This window comes from Halictus rubicundus, chromosome 1 (assembly GCF_050948215.1).
Source record: "Halictus rubicundus isolate RS-2024b chromosome 1, iyHalRubi1_principal, whole genome shotgun sequence".
Classification (NCBI taxonomy): Eukaryota; Metazoa; Arthropoda; class Insecta; order Hymenoptera; family Halictidae; genus Halictus; species Halictus rubicundus.
The window spans coordinates 6,885,598-6,909,252 of NC_135149.1; the positions used below are offsets into that span (position 1 = coordinate 6,885,598).

The 23,655-nt window shown below is 35.3% G+C and overlaps 1 protein-coding gene across 2 annotated transcripts; it reads left to right on the forward strand.

The window, feature by feature from the left end:
* Positions 1-335: 335 nt before the first annotated feature.
* LOC143353287 (uncharacterized) lies at positions 336-21,714 on the forward strand. 2 transcript variants are annotated; one of them, XM_076786488.1, is made up of 10 exons: positions 336-1,067; positions 6,160-6,362; positions 6,981-7,116; positions 7,389-7,427; positions 9,931-10,042; positions 10,453-10,610; positions 12,146-12,277; positions 13,645-13,827; positions 18,685-18,844; positions 18,953-21,714. In XM_076786488.1, the coding sequence occupies exons 2-10, from the start codon at positions 6,175-6,177 to the stop codon at positions 20,194-20,196; spliced, it is 2,352 nt and encodes a 783-aa protein (XP_076642603.1). In that variant the 5' UTR covers positions 336-1,067; positions 6,160-6,174; the 3' UTR covers positions 20,197-21,714. The 2 variants fall into 2 exon arrangements, with proteins under 2 accessions (XP_076642603.1, XP_076642612.1); XM_076786497.1 differs by lacking the exon at positions 7,389-7,427.
* The last annotated feature ends 1,941 nt before the right edge of the window (positions 21,715-23,655 follow it).

Genomic DNA, 23,655 nt, shown 5'->3' on the forward strand with positions numbered 1-23,655 from the left:
CCAAAACAGCCCACGGATCAACCTGGTCCTCCACCACCTCACCACCCCTCAATTCCTTCAACTTCCACTACCCTTAGAAACCACAGATCTCAGATTACGTCAAGGATATCTGATAGATAGGTGACTTTTAAAAGTCCGCTGTTAGGACCTACTCCCGTAAATCCCGTTCTGTACCATCTCCCTTCCCGTTCAACTCCTAGAAATTACCTACTCCAGTTTTTATCAAGGACATACTACTCAAGTAACATTTAAAAATTTACCAATAGGTCCTTCAAAAGAGCCCACTTTTAGTCTCTACCCCTTCCATCTCTCCAAACTCCCTTCAACCCCTAGAAACCACCGATCTCGGGTTACGTCAAGGATACCCGGTAACTAGGTGACATTTAAAAATTCCCCGATAGGAAAGGGAGAGGTCCTTCTGAGGAGGCTGCGGGTCGTACAGGCGCAGCCGGCGGGTTTCAACCCCCAGCAAGGTTCTCTGCGAGTGCGCAGTAAGGGTGGCCTGGCCTCAGGGAGTGGACACTCGGCGCAGTCGACTCGTTCTGCCCGAAACCGAGCACCGTTTTCGTATTCGGCACGCGAGAGAAGCTCCATTCACGAAATACCGACCTGCTCGGAAAACCACCCCCGCGCGTGCACCCCGATCCAAGAAGAAAAGGAGCTTCGGAGCGTGCCCGGGCTAGGATTATTCGAGGATTCAGGTGGAGAGGAACGCCACTGGCTCGGAAACTCGGTCGCGGGCAGGCGTGTCTCTCGTGGCATAATCGCTCGGTCGGGGTTGGCCCTGAAAGCAACAGGGGTTAGGTGGTTGTCGACAGGGGTGGCTCGTGGGAGTCTTGTCCGACGCTTCGTCTTCGTTTCGTGACCAGTTACACTCGTTTTCGTCGAAGCTGTCGGCCACGTTCAGAACAGGAATAATGTTTTGAGGGTGGTCGCGACAGGGGATGCTGTTCACGGCCAGAGTGGTGGATTATGCGTGATCGTGGAAGCGCGGAAGTGAGGTAAAAGTGTTTTTTCGGGGAAAAAGCGACCCGGCGAGCGAGGGGGCTCCGGGATTCGAGCAACAGGTAATTTACCCCTTCTACGGGGCACCCCTTTTGTCGATCTTTCTTTTGAGAGTGACCCCGTTCCTCCGACCGGGGCACATGATGCAATTTGGTGGCCAGCTGAATGCGATTACCATGCTTTACGGGCTTTTACCGAGGTGTTCGTGTAATTTCTTTCATTCGGTTAGGGGGACGGTGTTAGAGACAAGTTTTTCAGAGTTTTTATTAGTTGTACAAATTAATTCGCAGTCCCTTCTTCTTGAATTTTTCAATTATTTACAAACAATGAAAATACAGTCTACTGTTGGAAATAGTCTCCAGCAGTTTCTGTGTATTTAACCCTTAAGTGGACTTTCAAAATGTACGTTAAAATGCAGTGTTTTCATTGAGTTATATTTAGTATTACATTTATATTTAATATTCATTACTATCGAAATGGAAACGTAATGAGATACACTATTTTAGAAAAAAATGCAAGCAGGCTGCAATATTAGGTTTAGCGATTAACATTTCTGTACTTAAAGATAGTTGTGATCTTGTTCTTTGTTGTAGTGTAGAAAGTGTTAAGTAGCATTTAGTTATTGAATATCTATTTGGGATTTGAAAAACCTAAGTGTTTTCATATTTTTATTTGGTTATTGCTTACTCGTCCCGTTTTGAGAGTTGTTTAATCAATGTTTAAGGTTGTTTTAATAGTATTTATGGTTTAATAATAATTAAGATAGTAACTGATTATTAATAGAGAAGGTAAGAATTTCAAAAAATTATATTCATGCATATCTATCTTATTTTTCATTAAGATATTTACGTGGGAAGGTTTTGATTTTGTAGGTTAGAAGAAAATATTCTGCACATTATATTTATGTTTTATTTATTTGAATCTTGATGTTTATATTGTTACTTTTAATTACAGGACACGCTTATTATATGAACACATATAAATGAAACGCTTGAAGTGCTGTCTGAACTATGAAATAATTTATCCATTGCTATCTTTAACCATTTGCAAGTAGCAATTATTAACAGGCAGTGTATTTACACCAAAAATGATAATTAGATATTTTTGTATAATTAAATAATCAATATTAGATATTCTTATAAAGAATATAAATATGTTAGTAGTTATTAATAATCGGTTTCAATTTCTTATATTTAAGACTTAAATGGGTAGCACGTAATTTACAATAACTTTATACTTAGGAAGGTGAAATAATTACATGATCACATCAAAGTAAAATTCAAAATAATTAGATAATTGGCGACTAAAATAATAAATATAACTTCAACAACAATAACATGACTTTGTTAGGCAATACAAAGTTGTTAAATTCAAATAGAAGAATATGGGTACGAGAAAAAGTAAAAAAGAAATAACATATTGTAAAAGAAGATATAAAACAAATAATTCAAAGTATGAAATAAACAAACTTATCCCTTCAGTAGCTTGTTATTAAATCTGACCTTGATGTATCATCATAAGCAAACGTGAATTACGTTTCAAAGCCATCAACTTTTCTAATAATGCTCAAAACAAGGATGAAATCGTGTGAAATTGTATACGAAACTAAAGTGTATCCAGGTTTAAAATCAGAATATTCCATTACGTTGATCAAAGTAAAAGTTTAAGCAAATTTCATTAAAAATAAAAGCATCCTGAAATTTCTGAAAAAACAGTGCAATACTGCAGACTTATACATATATTTACTGTGCGACATATACATATATGTGCAGACTTACGCATATATGTACATGTCTGCATATATATACTATGTATATACATACACCATACGATCGTATGTGCCATATGACCTTTCTCAAATTCCTACGGATTAAAGGGCATCGAGTTTCCGAATTAAACTGTTGTATGACATTTCACTATGCTACGTTTCACGAAACCCAAAACGCAGTTCCAAAATTATAGTGCAATAAATATTCACAGTTAGATGAGTGTAACATTAACCCTAGGATTGCTAGGCTACATTTTAACCCTGGGTTAAAAGCTAATTCATTTAAAATTAAATTAATTTTGTAGTAATAATGGAAACCTCCATTTAAATTCTAATGTTGTAGCAGCCAATTAAAGTCGTTATTTCATTATATTGAATCCATCAAGAGCAATCATGTTGATCTCATAGAAATAGGTCCAAAAGTACAACAAGCACAAGTGCAGATATAATATTCTGCAAAAGTATCTCTACAACTTCCGTATCAACGAAATAAAAAATCTCAACATTTTTCATTTTCATTCCATATTAGTTCCAGTGTTGAATATCCACCGGTATTAAGCTGTGTCCACACTGAAGCAACATCAACAAAAGGTTGCTGGTTGTTCCTTCAGTGTGGGCACAGCTTTAGGTTTCAAACTGGAAATAAGATTCAGTGATGACAAGAAACAAAGACAACACCGTTCAAAGTCAGCATTCCTCGACTGCCAATTGAGAACACCGTTGAACGTTAGGCGGGATCCAATCGGATCGGATATTAAAGTTGAAATGTCGCGAAATGCCGTCGAAATAATTCGTCTGATTCAAAGGTCAAATGTAAATGAAAGTTTACTGTCGGCCAGGGACAAGGATTAGAGGAGTCTCCGGCTCCAAGTAGGTTAACTACATTGTAGATAACGGACCTCGTTACCAGGAGGGGTAGTTGAAGCTTTCGTGGACGGGGAGGGAACGGTTGATTTATCGATGGACTCGCAGATTTCCCCGTGCGATAAAGGAAAGTGCATTTCGTCCGTTAAAGCGTGCTCCTGCCTTTTCTTTAGAACTTCTTAACGCGTTCGGCTGGCTGGGTGCATTAAAAACCTTTCACGTGAGAACGGCTTTTCGTAAATAACTTTCTATACAGGATGTCCCAGCATCGATGGTGCAACCGTGGGAGTCTTCGTGAGAAAATAATTCGAAAATACGATTTTTGTCCTCTTGACGCTTTGTTTTCGATAAAATCGACTTTTTGAAAATCTAATTGAAGAGTTGGCTCATGAACAGACTCGTCAGACGATTCCTATTCGACAGCACGCGGGTTCGCGGAATTTCCAAACTCAATTTTCTCGAAAACGAGGCATCGAATGAAAATTTTATATGCATTAGGTTTAATGAAAAATTGATTCCATATTCTTGACTTATCTTTTCATGTAAAATCACGCCCCTCCACGGTTGCGCCATCGATACTGGGACACCCTGTATATTCTATTTCTGTATTCGTATGCACACGTGTTCGACGACGAGGAGATATCTTTTTGCGATATTTATGTTTAGGTATTTTCAATCATTTCCTGTGTTTATTGGACAGTTTGTAGGCTGTTAAAGTAACAACCTTTTCTGCTTGATATATCGAAACCTTGAAATCGGACCATACTATCGCCCTTTAAAGGGACATTGCCACAAAATCGTGACCTTCTCGAAATTGTTTAAGTTTCATTAGTAACATTTTTTACTGTGACTAAAAATAGCGATCGACGATACTCGAAGTGGGAGAAGTTATTAAGGCACATTCAAATTTGAAATTTGTTTATGAATTTAGAATGGACTATATATTTTTCTGCGTCAGAATACTTTGAAATACTGCGTGTTCATGTTGAAAAATTGATGTAGATATTAACCCATTAAGGTCAAATTAATTTCTACTGTTTTGTATAAATGATTGGAATTATTTAACTAATATAAAATCAGTAGATATTTTTCTTTCGGCCATTGTTAAAGACTTTGATAGGTGACCTAATTCTCTCACGTAAATATTTTTAATATTCTAAAATAATCCCACTCCGCAAAGTATTAAATGCAAAATGTCATCCTCAATTTCGAAATCGAATTTTTCAAATTAATTTTTCGATGGGTTCCGTTTTAATTTTCCTACGTCTTGCACAACCCTCAAAATGAAATACATAAATATGGAACCAGAAAAAAAAAATATCATCGTCAGATCGATTGAGTTCTGTGTGTTATATTATTAATTCTAAAAGATATTTTCTCCATATATTTGAAAAATATAATTGTCCTCCACCCCCTGAGTTATTTATTTTATCTTGTAGGAAAGGTGAGAAAAATTTTTACTCGTTCAAGTGATTTTTATAAATGTCATGCATAAATGCTATCAGTTAAACTTTAACATAGTTTAATAATAGTTTAATAGTTTTTAAATCTATGATTATTAAAAATGAATTTTTTCTTGTTCCTCCATTTTTCTTTGTTTTGAATTGAATACTCTAAGGTTGCCATTATCCATCATAACGGGAAATGAATTTATTTATATAAAATCTCTTGTTGAATGCTAAGGAAATAGAAAGAGAGTTTCAGTTTCAGTTTATTGAACTTCATTACATTGAAAATAAAATAAGGAAGCATCTAATTGAGTATTGTTTCCAACTTTATGCATGCATTACTAGAATGAATGGATCAAACACAAAATAATAAAAATATTTAAAGAATTTAGAAATTCTGTCATATTATTTTCAACTTACTGATACTATAAAGAAATGAGGTGTATCTATATCTGACTACTATTTTAAACAATTGTTGCAAACAGTTTTTATCATATATAAAAATCTGCAGACTATTTAATTAAAAGTATTTCAGTTAAGTAAATGTAACTTAATTTAGAAGTATGCACGAATTTTATATACAGGTCTTACTTTATATTGTATACAATAAAAATCCTACTAGAAATGAAATAAAATTTTGGAAAAGAATTAAAAAAAAGTTTTTTATAAAAATAACATTTTTTCCAATTTAGTGCAAAATAGATGACAGGAGAAATGTATTTCATCGTTATTACACGAATTGAAAATATCATCGACACATTGTATTAGCTTTTTTAGAAATAATAGGGGAACATGTGATGAGTCTGAGATAATCCTAAATATAAAATTCATTTACAGTGGAATGTGGACAAAACTCCACTGATAAGAACATTTATAAACAAAATAGAAATTCATGATTCTAATATTTAAATGATCCTTTGTCTTCTTTTATCACACTGGTTGCATATATTCATAGAATGTGTAATTTAATCCGTGATTTATTTTATTCCTATTCTATACTTTAGCTAATTCAATTTCTGGACTATGCATAGTGCGAGTTATATATTAAATGGCAGTGCATGGAATTGTTTTTAGGACAATACGAGCACGATGCCGGAGGCTTCGGGGTCGGGGGTGACCGACGAGTCAGATTATTCGACTTTCGAGAATAAGACCGGCTTGGCTGAAGACATGAAGTTTCTGGCTCGAATGCCGGAACTCTGCGACGTCACCTTCCTCGTCGGTGACACCAGAGAACCAGTATGCGCTGTCAAGGCTGTCTTAGCGGCAAGAAGTAGGTACGTACCGCGATAAATATATCGAGGATTGAATTCGCAATTTAGGGCTAAACTTTAACTTAGGGGACCACAAATTTTGGACTTTTCTAAATATAATACCGTACATTTTGACAAGAAAATGCCAAAAATCCAAGTTTCAACGTTAGGAATTCACTGGTTCAAAAGTTATGCGAGAGTAGGCGACGCCCTTACCTGTCAAAAAACGCTTGAAATCGATCAACTTTAAACACGCATAACTTTTGAACCAGTGAATCACTAATGTTAAAACTTGGATTTTTTGCTTGTTCTCGTCAAAATTTACAAGATTATACTTTAAAAAGTCTAAAATTTGTAGTCCCCTAATTTAAAGTTTAACCCAATTTAGTGTTGAAATACTTTCCCGATTTACTTCGAGGTATTTTAGTAAATCTTCACGGCATCTGTAGGCAGATTACAGGAGGAAACAGTATATCACTCGAGGGTTATGAATGTGAAGAAACTAAAGCAGTATCAAATTCTATTAAATTCTGTTTGCATCTTTTTCGAGGGTTCCTATAAAGTATAGATACCCACAAATCCGCAGTCTAGAGGATATCACAGTAGAGGTACAATTTCACGAGAGATTCTCGACTGTTCCAGGGTGTTTCACAAAATGCTGTACCAAGCGCCGAGTCCTCAGCGCAAGAAAGAGCCGCCAACGCGCGAGAATAAGATCCGCATGTTTCTGAAGAGAAGCTCGGAGCCGCTGTTGAATCTGCAGAATGCGGCGCAACAGGTAATTGCAGTAATTTCGTAGCGATTGTTTCGTTGCAATCCTTCTTACTGTCCGTCGTCACAAAGAGTAGTACACATCCCGGCACTGAAACCTAACAGCAGAAACCGTAGGAATCTTTAATCTGAATTATTTTTCGATACGAATGAAAATATACAAATGTTATCAACGCGTAGAGAATACGTTCAAATGCGAAAGAGTATGTGTAAGCTACAGACACGGACAATATCACCGCTAAAATTACTGTAAATGTGCATCTGTTGTATGACGTATAGCGGTCAGGGTTCACGCAGCAGTTGGCTCCCATTCAAGAGGTACTATGAACGTCTCTTCTGGATACGATGCTCTGTTTTCCATTGTTTACTCATTCTGCTACATTCTCGTGCAGTCTATACCATAGAACTTTCGAACGAATAATTCAAAAACGAATTACCATAGATTCTAAAGCTCATTCTTGACGATTCTCATTAGGAGAAATTGGCTGTTGTCTATGAGAGTCTCGATTTCATCGTTCATCCGTGTGCCGTGTAGTAGATGGGCGATATCGTGATTTATAGAACTGCATGAAAGATCTCGCACTGATGTCACACGAATTATCATATGACCCTTGTGTACAAGGTGTATAAAATAGTTAAAGTGTATATAATAGTGTACAAATATTTAGACCTGTTTCTTTTTTAGGTTAATCTCCAATAATTATTAAACCAATACAGAATGATCATACATGACTATTTATTGAGTCAAATTAATTCTCTTACAATAGAAAATATTTATTGACACAAGAAAGTTGTTTCAGTAATTAAAGTCGCAATACAACATTTAAAATACTACGTTTTGCGTAGTCAGTGAAATATTTGGTTAAACTTCACCTTAGCAACACAGAAATTTTGAACTTTTTTCAATATAATCCAAGGTGAAGTGAAACCAAAAGTAAAATTTCAAATTGCATGTCTTTTAATGAAACGTGACTATTCATTTATGCTTTATTGAATGATACAAAAGCATATTTTCATTCATAATTCCAGTTCAGTTATAATTCAGTAATTTAGTAACACTCGATTCATCATTGTATCATCATAAGCGTTTCGCAAAATAATATGAAGGTCTACAAAACGGTGTCATATACTTTGAAAACATATTTTCATTCATGATAGGCTTAATTCGTGAAAATGATCAAGAAAATGGAAAAAGAACACGAAAAACTATCCATAAGCTGACATCTCGGAAGTAGTGCTAGTTTAGTACTCGATAGCTGAAATTGTAATATAAATGACGTGTTTATGTATAATTTTTTTCCCCTTTTTGAGTGAGCATGCGAATTTCAAATTCGAACCAGCGATCTAGCGGATCGCGAGGACGAATGATCGCCTAATTATTGTATAGAAAATTTTGCAGTAGTTCTAGGATCGCACGATAACGAAAGTGTCATTCAGGAGCGACACAGTCTAATCTTCTGCATCTCACAAGTTCGTTACGTAGTCGTGGATTTATGATAGTGTTAGACGCACAGTAGTTTGCCTATGACAATCTGCACCCACGCCAACTGTGTCGCGAAATGTTCGTGGCGGGGAAGTGATCGACTGACTTCCACCGATGCTTAAGCGATTGATGATGGACGATCGATTAAATGTTTTACAATATTTAGAATCGCAGTGAAACATTATGAAAACTGTTGAAGCACAAATTAATTGAAGAAAACCTTAGTGTTCTTAATAATTCTGAACTCCAGAACCAGAGTTTATTGAATCACTTTTCAAACTATAGAGAAAAGCTTAAAATCAACCTTTGAAGACGTATATATACACAATTTTTTAACGCAAATAAAAAATATACCATATTATTATTTAGAAGGGAAATTGTATGCAAAACATTAGAGCTTTTCGAAATAAAATAGACACATATGTTTTTTGCTATATTGTATTATTGAAACTGTGGCCTTATTATCGTTTTTAAGGAATATTATTATTATACAATAATATGATCAATAATAGATTAATATTATTACAATAATATGATATCCACTTAACTCAGGCCTAACCCTCTATAACTTCATTTTTGTCAAATCTATTCTCAACACATTAATCACAATTAAAATTGGTGAATATTATAAAGTTGCATTAAAGAAATTCGTAGGTTATAAGAATGGAGTAGAACAACATGTAACACTAAATTCTAGCGACACAAGTACACAAGATTTGAAAGAAGCAAGAAATAAATGTATGACTTCTAAGTTGCATAGAGTTATAAAGGGATAACATTATTTCTAGACTTTCATATTAAAAATTAAATGACTCACGATATGGAAGACATACAAAATAACATTTTTTAAACAAAGAAGTTGGCGTAATAAACTCTGGCTCTGTAGTCCAAAAATATGTTATAAATTTTATTTTGTACATAGCTGAAAGTTTTTTAAAAACGTCGTATATTCAATTGGGCATGACATTGACATCCTCAATTACTAATAGAATACGTATAAGTATATTTCAATACTTTATAAAGGAAAAATGTCGAAAGAATAATTTGTGTATACAAACAATAAACTAATGTATGTATATCTATATATGTTTCAATATCTTCAATATTTGAATCTCCGAAATGTAAATAATTAAATATTTAAAAATTCTTCAAAACAGAAAAATTCGCCCACGAAAGATTAATTAATGGATCTATTTATTCAAAATTTAGTATATCCATCATTGAATGCACCGTGCAATTAGCTTAGCATAGTCTATCGAGTTCAAACTAGAATCAGAACTATTTTAATTGCAATGTATCCAAGTTTGTATAAAATTTAAACTTTTTGCTGAATCACAGCCGAATCAACATCCAACTATAATCATCGAGGAATTCGAGCCGGACGTGTTTCGCCAAGTGATAGAATACATTCACACCGGCTGCATCATGCTACAGCCTAGAACGTTGTTAGGTAATTGAAACAATATTATTTTATCAACTAATTATGCAAGCAACTTACTAATTCATTTAACTTTATTGTTACACGTTAAGTCGGTAGTGAACGATATTTTTCGTGGATTATTATTATTGATAATATGATAATATTTTTAATAATTAAAAGTAAATTTAACAAGCATCTATACTGACAACTAATAATAGCGTTTGGTAAAATTTTAGAAATCATTTTCCCATAAAATGTTGCAATTTGTAATCGTTGAATAAATTAATGGTGCTAACATTATGTGTGCTCACGTTATAATAGGTGGCAATTAAAGTCAATTCAAGATTTCTGAGATATTGTAATTTTTATCAAATGTTTTGGAAACATTATTTTTAGTGTAAAATTGCGATAGTCTAAAATAATATTTTCTCGCATTAAAGGAGTAATGAACGCTGCGGATTACTATGGCTTGAACCAGTTGAGAAGTGCCTGCGCTGGATTTGTTCAATGTTGTATAACAGTGGACACTGTGTGTTCTTTATTAGCATCAGCCGAACGATACATTCAGTACAAATGCACTAAGTCCTTGGTACAAAAGGTAAATCTTTCTTTCAACATTTCTAATTTTATAGAAACAATGACGGCATAGTATTTAAAAATTATGAAAACCAAATTGTGAATCCTTATGCAATAAATTGTTTGCTTAAGTAGTTAACAAATAAAATGAGAACTGATATCCTTTGCGGACGATGATTTCCTAGAATTGTAAAAATATTTTCTGTGGAGATGTAAATCGTGAATTAAAGTATCTGCTAAAAAGAGAAGGAAAAGGATCTTTTCTTGTGTGAATAATGGAATTATTTCACTACCTCAAAGAAAGAAACATTTGTTAATGTTAGTAATTTATAATATAGTGGGTAAGGGACTCAATTATTGTGGGGGTGCCAATTACTGTGCCTATATTAATTACACTTATTTTTAAAGCATAATGAATATTTAAAAGAAGAGATATTTGTTAATTGATTTTAATGAAAAAAATGTAACATCTGTTTTTTAATATTCATTGGGCTTTAAAAATAAGTATAATTAATATAGGCACAGTAATTGGCACCCCCAAGGTAATTGGGTCGCCTACCCTAGCACACTGGTACATAAATTCATAAAATTCACATTCCGTTCGTGTAGAGTGAGAAAGTATACCTACTTGTAGTAATCTGATGTTATGGAGCTGTCAAAAAATGTACACGTGAACCGTGTGACATTTTGTACACAAAACACTTATGCGTAGATACAACTTTGTAAAAGTAAGAACGTTCAATCACGTGCATACAGAAAAAAAACCCGCAATTACATCGATCGATACTATTCTTCTCACGCGAATTTGTTATCAACTTGGTTTAATTTAACATCGTATCCGATAAAGAGATATCGCATTAAAAAGAATCTATGGAGGATTGTCAGCATTAAGTGAATGTGTCCTGACTTGTTTTCTCTCCGCTCGAAATCGCATAAACATCATTAATCTAATTGAATTAAGATTAGATAACGCCGTCCGTGATTAATTAATCAGAACAATAATTATAAGTTCTTGTTGCACGACAATCGAAGATAAGATGGTATTCATTGCATAATAAGAGATCGAAATCTGTTAATTTACGCTGCATTACTGTCACAGTTGCTTTTCATCTTCGATCCGATGATCAAAATTGTTATAGCAACTTTCAGTAACCTTTGAAACACTAATTTGGAACATTTCCTAAGACAAATTTTCTTCACCTACTTTTATATCACAGTCATATTTCAATTATATATTTAAATTAATTATTATATTTTTACTTATTTCTTCGTTTTCTTTTTATATTTTGTACTTACAATTAGATCATTCGATTCATTTTGATCTTAGAACATATAATTTCATTTTAGCAATCATTGATGACCCTGAAACCTCGAAATTTCGACCTTCAGAAAAATGTTCGCTTATCAGAATGTTTGACTCTTCATGCTCTATAATGATTTCCTGCGATATTCCGTTCTATTATCAATATTAAGCGAGATATTTAAAGTGCTCGAGTCAAGTAGCATACTCTCTTCATATCTTAGATTGTATTAATCGGATCTTGATGATGTTCGAAGGTGCTGGAATTCGTCATCGAACATGGCAACGAAGTGTTGAACTTAGGATCTTTCACTTTGCTCCCTCAACACGTAGTCCTGTTGATCCTGGCGAGAGAGGAACTGCGAGCTGACGAGTTTACCAAGTTCCAAGTACGTTTAAATTAATTACTTCGAAACTAGATCATCTGTTTCCACTTTTTACCATCCACATTTTTTTCTTCCAACTATCTTCACATTGTCCGACTCTGGACATTTATTTTTCCTCTTGAAACTTTAAATAATTTTTCTTTTCTCGTTCCATCTCCGAACCTATTAAGAAGTTTTTTAATTTCTAAACTATTAAGTAAGTACAGTAGAACCTCAATAATTGCAACCTCAATTACTGGGGAACTCGCGGTGGGAATTTTGGTGTTTGTAGAAACAAAAGAAGATCGACACTGCGAATCACTAGACTCCTCGATTTTTGCACGCGTTTTCAATATCATTTCGTGCAACGCGCGAGGTCTTACTGTACTGTTTTTCGAGTCATAGGAGCTTCTGCCGTATCTCTGCGGAGATTTTTTTATTTAATCCTCTCGTTCTGTTCACCTAATCGCGAAGTTTACGTGACGCCAAGATTACATTGGTAGTGAAAATCTAATTGCAAGCTGCAAATCAGAAACTGTCATGGTACCTATTGGCCCTATTACTGAATAAAGGTGGGGACTCATTCGTTTATTTCTGATTTAGTGGGAAAATATCAGATTTATAAATGCAAGATGATACTGTGTTTCTGTATAAACGATTTTGAACACTGACTTGTATGGTAAGGTATTTTAATTAAGGCACTGAAAATGTATTTCAATTTGTATCAGTGAAGTTTTATTGTCTGCTTGTTTATGAACATACTCATCATAATGTTCATATATGTTTCATCATAATTACAAAAATTAGTAGAAATTTACTAAATTAGAAATTAAGTTAAGAAATTACTAAATTAAATATGCAGAAATACAATATTTTATTATCCAGCATGGATCCAAAAAATATTCGAACAGATTTCCGATTCTTGAAAAAATCGTTGATATACAGGGTGTCCCAAAAATGTTGTACTTCCTTGAATGGCATGATTCCCGAGGTCATTTGAAATAACTTTTTCCTTTACAAAAATGTTCCCCGCGGCTTCCCTAAAGAGTTATTAACGAAAAACACGGACCAACCCGAGCGCGGCTATAGCAGACGTATTCCGGCTCTGCCAATGTCAACGCCACGCTCAGCGGGACCTGTAGCCGAGCCGGAATCTCTCTAGTATTGCCGCGCTCTGATTAGTCCGTGTTGTTCGTCACTAACTGCCGAACAAAGCCGCGGAGAACATTTTCGTAAAGGAAAAAGTTATTTCAAATCACCCTTTTCAAGGAAATACAACATTTTTGGTACACCCTGTACACTTCCAGCAGGTGTAATGTTACCTAAGCAAAAAAATTGATTAGAGTTAAGCTAGCAGGTGTGCCTGACATTGGTTTTTCTGCATTGCTCAGGCGGCCTTGATGTGGAGCAAAAAGTTCTGCGACAGTAACCAGAGCGCAACCCTGAAGGAGGTGATGGCCAACTTCCTGGAGTACATTCAGTTCCATAAAATCCCGACGAACGTGTTAATGAAAGAGATCCACCCGTTAGATCTGGTGCCGCCTGGGATCATCATGAACGCGCTGGCCTATCAGGTGCGTGTTGTCCCGCTGAATGATCGTGCTCCGTCACGCCTACTTTCTCGTTGTTTTTTCTTTCCGTTATCGCGGGAACTCACTGCCACGTTCGATCGTTGCCGGCGACTGCTCTGTTCTGTTCCTAATAATCTCGCTCTTTGTACCCTTATTTTCGATCTCGTTCTCTTCATTTCTTCTTCTTCTTCTTCTTTCTCGCAAAGCTCGTGGGACGTAAGTGAGATTCGCGCGTACGACACGCCTAATCTGATGAAAATTAATACCTGAGAATCACACTGTTTACAAGCGGCGCTTTTAACGTAGCTCCAGGACATTAGTCTGTGAATTTCTAACAATACGAACTAGAACATGTACATTCTTCACGAAGGTAGTAACCGATTAACAAATATACTCGATGTTCCGTTTGGTCACCGTGATACACAGTCTTGTCCGAAAAATTTGTGATCGCAAAGGGATTAAAGTAAGAATACGTCTCTGTGTGAGTGTGGTGTTTTCTCGAAAATTTTTTACGTTTCAACATTCTTTCTAGGTAGATAAATCATTTTTATAACCAACGCAGTCTGACAATTTATATTAGTTTCAATATCATGGAGCTTTTATGAAAATTCTTTCTACAGGGTGTACCAAAAATGTTGTATTTCCTTAAAAAGGGTGATTCCTATGGTGATTTGAAATAACTTTTTCCTTTTCGAAAATGTCATCCATGGCTTTGTTAAGGAGTTTTTAACGAAAAACTTGCAGCTCGAAAAAGATTGCAGCTCAACGACAAGTCCCGCTATTTCTGCGCCCTGATTGGTCCGTGTTTTTCGTTAATAACTCCTTAACAAAGCCACGGAGAACATTTCCGCAACGGAGAAAATGACTTCAAATCACCTCAGAAATCCCACCTTTTCAAGGAAGTACAACATTTTTGGGGCACCCTGTATATTTAATTGGCACTTCTAGTATTTGTATGTTAATGATGCGTGTCTTATACCAAATTTAATCTTGAATTGTAAAAGTGATATTAGTTCATTTTTGTCAGTAAATCAAAATATTAATCGACCTCCCACAACAATTATTAAAATTCTGTGATAAATGGTTTGGTCTGACGCGAGGAAAATTAAAAAACTAGGTTATTTCAAACATACACAATCTTAGCAAAATAGAGATTTTCGAGAAAATACTTTTCTTAATCTTTCTCTTCCCCTCTGTTTGTATTACCTTTACTTTTCAAGCATGCTAAAGAAACAGTAAATGAATTATAGAATATTTAATTATAGAATATTCGCAGCCGACCTTATATAATTAAAAAAAAAATATATAAAAATTTTGTATTGAAGTGTTGAATGAGGCTCCACATTTATATATTTTGTAACACCCGCATATAAGTATTATAGACGCATTTAAACGTACAAGATTTATCTTCATAAGTATAGTACCCCTTATGTCGAATTTTCTTTATTAATGGGACCAAGTTCCTGTTGATAAGTGCTTGAAAGTACGCTTCTACTCAAAAATATTCGAGCTTGTTTAGAAAACCATGATTTATATTTTTATAATGAGCAAAGTGAGAATGAATATTTAAACTTGTTTTTGTAATTCAGGTTTCACATTTAATTGAATAATGATGATGAGTTTGAAATAAACGTTAATATAAGTGATTACTACAAGTAGTAAAATCTTTTTGAGTGGTAGTGTATCAAGTATTGAATTTTTTTCCATTCGAATTCAAATTTTTTTATCGATTTTCTATATGCATGCACGTATTTGTATGCATTCATACACACAAACTTTGTATGCGTAAGTGTATGCACATAATCGCTCAAAATTTCCGTCGTTTATGCTACTTAAGAGATTTTTTAAAATCAAGTCTTATTACGGTAAACATATTTTCAGTTATTATTTTAAGAATTTAGAATGAAACAAGACACTTTATAATATAAAATAACTAAAAAGTAAACACATTTAATATTTAAAATATTTGGTTCGTACATAATAAATGAAATTAACGAGATGTTGATAATAAAATTATATCCCTTCTAAAAACGTCTTCTCCATCATTAGTATTCATGAACAGTACCTCATTAAGAATTAATATGCATCTTACCCCGGTACAAGCTCATCAAACACATTTAATCACTTCACAATCAAGATGACGTAATAGGGAATGTTCAGTAATTATCTCAGCGCACTATACATTTTTACAGATTATTATCGACAAAAAATTCTAAAATCTTCATTGATTGACGGAATGAATTCGAAGAGTCAGTTATTGTAAATAAAATGAAACTTTTAATTTCTTTATCCCGCTTTATTCACAATTTTCTTTCTTTCATCCAGAAACTCTATATCTTCTTTTTCCTTCGCTGTTTTTCAAACCCCCTAATTACTATCGCCGTAACTTTAAAGAAAATTACTATTATTATTCAGAAAAAATGAAGTACCTATAGTCTTCGTATGCTAGTGAATAAACACGTTAGGTTTTCTCTTTTACAAAATTCCTAGTTGCATAATCAAAGTGTTAGGGATATTCCCCTTTTCCGTATAATAACGAGTCTGACTCGTAATGGAAAATACTACTCAATATGAACGTTATTCATTTCTTCCAAACTGAAACGAAATTATGTTTTTCTAATACCAATATTGAAGGGTTACTGTAAACATAAGTATACAATATATATAAATTCCATTTTCTTACTAGGAAATTATTAGGGACAAAATAGTTCTAATTATTGTAACTGTGACGAAATTAATATGAGAAAATAATAATATATATACTAATGAATAGGACTGATAAGAATGTAATATGTGAACCGATCGAGATGTATAGGAAAAAGTTGTTTAGAATATTAACCTTGACGAAATATTTCAAGGTCATCCAAATCTGTGAATTTCCTATTGCGCACAACTACAAAATATAATTGTATCTCGATTCAAAAGAAATGAATAATATAAATCTATAGTAGATTCTGTTAAAAAATTGTATTATGGACTGAACTAGATATTATAAGACAAGAAAAGTGAAATAGTTGTAACCTATAAACCGGCCTTAGTATAATATCAACGGCTGCCTGAAGAACGTATGAATTTTACCCAGCACTGCACTCAGTATTGATTGTCGATTCACCGTGTCCCGTTGTCAGTCACCGTCATATAGTGGTCAATTTGCCCAAAAACGTGGACAAATCTCGTATTTTTGATAGTTATAACTTATAAACTTAACTTATTACTTATAAACTAACCTACAACAATATTTCTTCCTTAGGCTGAAAATCTATCCTTAGTAAGGTGTCAATGGTTAATCTCTGTTGACAGTGACATTTCGATGCTCAAATTTTTACATACAGGGTGTCCCACTTAAATTGAACTACTCGAATATCTCGTGAAATTATTAATGATGTCGAAAAATGTTTCAAACAAAAGTCTCGAAGGAGACATAATTTCATGTTAATATGTCCTAACCTAATCTTTTCTCGGTATGAGTGGGTTAAACACTTTTTATGGAGAATAATGAACTACATCAATTGGTATACAAAAGATATATGGTTCTATTAAAAAAATTGAAAATGATCTTCACATGCTCCATCTACAGAAAAACCATTACCATAGAATTATGTCCCTCTCGAAACCATATAACTTTTGTCCAAAACAGTTTTCGATATCGTCAATAATAATAAATGGAACACCCCGTATTTTTGAAAGAGTCGCAGTTACTACCACGGACCAAAAATAACAGTTACTCTAAAATTTTCTACGATAAAAGTCATTAAAAAAAAGTTGATTATTCTTAAAATTTAAGATAATCTACACAAAATATAAAGAAAAAAAATCTAAGAATAAAATGATTAAAAAATATCGATTTTTATACTTTTTGGTTACGAATAACAGTTATTAGTGTCCAAAAAATTGAATCCCCCTCCATAACTGTTATCGATGAAGAAAAACTGTTTTGATAGCTCAAAGTAGTTACCGATAAGAGAAGTTCATTTCGATTACTCATAACAGTTATCAATTGGCGAAATTTATTTCAGTCGCTCATAACAGTTATCGATGATCGAATTTCTTTTCACTTGTTAATAATAATTATTGCTGAGAAAATTAATTTCAGTTGCTTATTTAATTACTGAGATGTCTACTCTATTTCGGATAGAGTAAGCCTGTGAAAAGAAAAGAAAACCTCATGTTTGTAACATTAAATTTTGATTGTAGCATTTAATTTTACGAATAAAAAATTTATTATATAATTGATTGTCTACTATTTGAAATTTTTACTATTTAATAATAACTATTACAAATTTCCATCATCAATAACTGTTATGAGCGATCGAAATAAATTTCTCTCATTGATAACTGTTATAATCATATTATTTGTAATCAATATGATTTTAGTCGATGAAATACTTGTTACTCCATAACTTCTTTTCTTTTTGGTTACAACAGTTATGGTCTTTGGTTAGTACTCCTTAATGCCAGATAAGATGCCGTGAACTGAAAACTTTGAAATGGAACATATTTGACAGGGTGACAGCTGCAAGTCCTTGAAGCTAGATAAAATTCAATGAACTGAAATCTTTGAAGTAGAACATGTTTGACAGGGTGGCAGCTAGAAGTCCTTGAAGCTAAATAAGATTTCATGAACTGTACACTTGGAACTAGAATATGTTTGACAGGGTCGCTGTTAGAACCCCTTGGAGGTAGATTCCACGAACCGAGGACACTCTTTTTCAACGTTGTCCACATTTTCGTACAAACTGGCCACTGTGCGTATAGTTCCCGCAACTAGCCCCCCCCCCCCCAATCTCCCCATGATTGTAGACATTTCCGACTGGCGACAGCTCAGCTCCCGAAATCCCTTGACCGGAGGGTTTGTTGCAGGCAGACCCGAGCAGTGTCGACCCGGATAAACACTCCCCCCACAGAGTGATTCGTCAAGACCGCGGGATGTCGTGCACGTCCTCGCCGGACCAGTACGATAGCAAGACGACATTGAGCTCGAGTGGTTCCGACGCCGGCTCCGATCAGAAGCAGCATTCAGGTAGCAACTAACCTCCGGCCACGGCCGCACTGAACATTGCGGCCGTTTCGGACGGGTCCCGACGCGGGGAAATTCCTATTAACGATGCGTGCTCGCATCCGCTTGAAGGTAAAAACAGCACAGCCGAGCAGGAATCGATCGGCGAGCAGTCGCAGCCGCAGACACACCATCACCATCACCATCAACAACACCAGCCGCGGCAGGAGACGAAATCGCCGAAGCAACAGGAGGAGGAAGACCTGCAGAAGCAAATCGAGCAGAGGATACAGCTGCAGCTGCTCAGGCAGGAGCAAGAGCTGAAACGGCAGATCGAGGAAGCGAAGATGCACGAGAGAGAGGAGGAGCTGAAGAGGCAGCTGATGGACGAGGACAAGGAAAAAGATGGCGAGTCGAGGTACGATGAGAAGGAGACGAAGAAGCAGCAAGAGAAACGGAAGAAAAGCAAGAAATCGAAAAAAGAACTGAAGAAGGAGCAGAAGAAGAAGGAGCAAGATGAAGCGAAGGAGCTAAAGAGGCAGCAGGAGGAGGAGGAACTTTTGAACAAGCTGGAGGCGGAAATAACGAAAAAACAGAAGCAAGAGGAGGAGTTCATGAAGGCCAGACAACGAGAGGAGGACTTGATGAAATCGAAACAGAGAGAGGAAGAACTCGAACGGTCCAGACAGAGGGAAGAAGAATCGAAGAGACAGAAAGAACAGGACATCCAACAACGAGAACAATCGGAGAAAATGAAACAGAAGGAAGGAGAGGAGAAACAACAGGATCTCGCGCCGAAGACTCCAGAAAACGAACTAGCTCTACAAGAGCAAAAGGAACGCCTATCAGAGGTACAGAGTACGTCGCAGGATGAACAGAGTAAGAAGGTCACAGAGCTGAAGGAACTGAGTCAACAGGAAAAAGAGGAGCAGCAAAGGATGCGGAAGGACATGCGCCTGCAGTTGCAGTTGCAGGACCTGAAGGTGCACTCGGCTGTGCAGCAACAGATAGATTTGCAGAAGCAGGACGACGCATTGATGAGGCAGATACAAGAGAAGAGAAGGGAGGAGGAGCTAGAATCTCAGGACTTCCAGCTGTTGCAGTTGTATCTCGAAGGCCGAAAGCCCGAATCCGAGAAGATACGCGAGGAAAGACAGGCAAGGGATCAGCAGCGAAAAGAGAAGAAGAAAAAGGAGGATAGGGTAAAGGTACGAGTGAAAAATCCGGAAACGCAGAAACAGGCTCAACAGGAACAGCCGCAGGAGCAACCGATCGTTGCTCCCAGGGACGAAGTCAGCGGCTTCTATATACGATTGGTGGTAACACAAGGGGGCGGCAGGAATTTGGTTTGGCTCTTCAAGACACACATGTTCTGAAGACGTTCAGTTTTCCGTTCTTGTCTATTCTGGTTTGCTACTGTTGAAACCTGTCGACGGATTTGTTATTTCCGACGTGGAAAACTGTTCCAGAGTATAACAGGCTTAAGAGTTCGGGTGATGGATCGTTTTGGTAGGTTGCGTGTTGCTCGAAAATGTTTAAGGCGGTTGTTAAGGAGAGGTAGACACGATCATGATCACACCTCGATAAGTTAATAGGCATTATTGTACTTCGAACGCAGGTTCTCGAAATCTTAATTCAAGGTTTTATAATTGTTTGTGATCATTGGTGGGATCGGGCACATTCTTTAAAGAGGAATTGAACGAAACACGTTCCACTTTTGTTAGTAATTCAAACTTATATTATATAATATGTTAAATTAATTAATATTGTTTCGTTGTAGTTGGAAGAAGCATATTCCTTTCAATCTGTTAACACATATATCAGGATACTTTAATCGATGTTCTACTATATTCAAGACTTCCTAACAAATCAGATCGAAGTTCGATTTTATATTATAAAGATTAAGTTTTTACAAAGTTCTATTATCATTGAAGGTACTTCTCAGCCACAAAGCTTCCTTCTAAATACGCCATTGTTGTTTGTAATTACTTTTTAGAAATTCAAGAGAATTCGTTCATTTTTCTCAGTGTAATGTTACGATCTTTTTTGTCGAATGTAAGAAATCTTTCTGAGGAACGCTCACAAATAAAATTGATCAAACTCAATATTCATTTACGTTTTACATGGTTTCGCTAACTGCCTCCTTCATTGAAGTTTCAATGTATAATTTTCGACTAACCCTTGGACCGAAAATTCGTCATTTTTCTACTCTCTCGTATTGGATAAAACCATATGATTAGCGGCACTCTACTTAAACACGCGTGCTATCAATTTTTTACCGAACTATTGGACTCATGACACGTAACCCAGAACGATGGAGCACGAACAGACTCGCCAAGAATCGTTCAAGCTGCGACTAATTGCAAACAATGATTATATATATATCGATGACAGATCCGATCGCGTGTTAGAGCCAATGAAGCAATGAGAGGACACTTATGCTGGTCGACGATGTTATTGTTAAACACTTTTACTATAGGACATATCCATGGATTACCGTGAATTATGTATGTCGAAGAACTGCAAAGACTAAGTATATATGGAGACGCATAATCATATATGCATATATATACTGGGTGTCCCCGGGTTTTCCGGCAAAACGACGGGAACATATTCTACAAGTGAAAGTAAGAAGAAAATGTTATTTGAAGTTCGGTTATAATTGCTTTATGACAAAGTTATAAAAAAACGAAATTAAACTTGGTAACAGCGTATTTTACTTCGCAGAGTATGAAAAGTCGAACGTGTTTATGTTATTCGTCGATAGTTTACTACCTTAGAGTGATTCAACGTCATTGACACTTTTACCACAACACCTGTTAGATCAAGAAATCGTGGTGAAAATACCAAGAGTGTTTTCAAATGAGGAATACGCTGATATTCATCTAATAATCCGTCGTTACCAAATTCAATTTCAAATAACATTTTTTTCTTATTTCTACTTGTAGAATATGCTCCCGTAGTTTTAACGGGAAACCCGGGACACCCTATATATATATATATGTATAACTATATATCTATATTTGATACTATACTAAATGAACAAAACTAGAGTGTTATAGGCTCGTGTTGCTTCCGGACGAGATACTCGAGAACTTTAGCTGATTTGACAATGACAAACGATTCCTCGGGACGCAGACCACGGTTTTTCGTTTTTGCAATTTTTATTTGAATGAAGCTAACAGAGTCGAAGACACAGCGTTAATGAATTTTGAGCAGAGACATTTCGTCGGTTAATGTTAAGTAACGATTGCTACACATTTTTCTTTTAATATTGCTTAGAATGTTTCGACGCCTTTCTATGACATCCCGGTACATTTCGTCAATGTTTTTATATATTGTACTTTTTACTGATGTTGCTGTTTTTGACGCATTTCCTCGACGTTCTTGACGCGCGTTCTCCGCCATTTTGGATCTCCAGCAAGATTTAGTCATTATTATAAACGCGATGTGGTTTATGAGAATTTAGTTTATGAAAATGTGAATATATAGTAATAATAGTAACGTTATGATATTAATGTTTAACTGACAGACAGCTGAGAGAAAAATATTCAACATTTTTCTTACAGTTGATTGCAGATTAATGAAATATATTGGAGATTTGGGAACTGATTTTTATTTATTTAATACTGCGATCCACGCGTGGTTTTTTTACTAATTTTTTGATCTTTGGAAATAATGTAAATGTTCGTTTGGTCAATGTAAATAATTTTAAGTATTACCTCGTTCACTCAGAAAAAGAAGAATGCTTGTTGATGTATTATGTTAAGAACTGATTATAAATTAAGAATTGGAATTTTTCTTCCGAGAGAAAATTTGTTTGCTTGGCTGTCGATGCAGGAGAAATTGTTTAACAAATGGATTAAATCAGAGTGTTTATAAACGTTGTTGATCGATGTAATACTCAGCGTTGGCATAAAGCACGACGAGAATTTCCGATTCGCCGAATGCCAAGATCTCAGTTGAACAGCAAGGGAGTCAAACGAAGATATGGATGTTTATATTTATATGATAAGTCGGTTGCCGAACGTGGCGATCGCACGTATTGTGGACAATGTACTTACGTGTGTTGTGGTTGCGAAAGAGATTGCTGTTTTCTGTATGTGCAACAGCAAATGTTCTTCGAATGAAGCACAGTTTTAAAGAAAAATGTGCCCATACGTGGCTCTTTAGTAAGCATTTCCTTTCTCAATGCCAAAATTCGTAGAGGCATTTTTATTGTGCGGAAGACTAGTGAAACAAAGCTTTCGGAGAAACATAGCTACATACTAAGGTAAATCAATAAGTTAATTAATTTCTTAAGAGATTTCTCGTGAATAAGAATGAGAAGTCTTGCGTTACAAAAGACTGCATAAGACTAAACTATAATTTAACCGTAACCGTATTTGTAAACGCCTTATAAGTAATTCTAATCACTTCAAGTCAAACGATTGAATCAAGTAATCCCTACGAGTCAAATGATTCATATCATATTGAGATTTTTTTACGATAAAAGATTCGAGAAATTCATGTATGAGTTACAAAAGACTGAAAGTAAACCATAATTTATTTATCCACGTTTAAAGCGTGTTTCTTAATTTTAGCTTATATAAATAAATGAACTTTGTCGTATAGCAGAATTATTTGTGAAATATATCACATAAATGTATTCAGTACGAAATAAAATCATATCCACGAAGTTTGTTGTGTTTAGAGATTGCTTGAGATATTCCTCGCCGTATTCGACAGAACATTTGCGATAGTTTTGCGTACGTATTGTGTATAGCCAGTTCTACGAACACAAATTGTACTCGACAGCTGCTATAAATATGATAAACGAAATGACAAAAGAACAA

Excerpts from the sequence above, each read along its gene's own strand:
- LOC143353287 (XM_076786488.1), top strand. The coding sequence starts at position 6,175 with ATGCCGGAGGCTTCGGGGTCGGGGGTGACCGACGAGTCAGATTATTCG. Across the intron at positions 6,363-6,980 it reads GTCTTAGCGGCAAGAAGTAG|GGTGTTTCACAAAATGCTGT; the intron begins GTACGTACCGCG and ends CGACTGTTCCAG. Across the intron at positions 18,845-18,952 it reads CGATCAGAAGCAGCATTCAG|GTAAAAACAGCACAGCCGAG; the intron begins GTAGCAACTAAC and ends ATCCGCTTGAAG.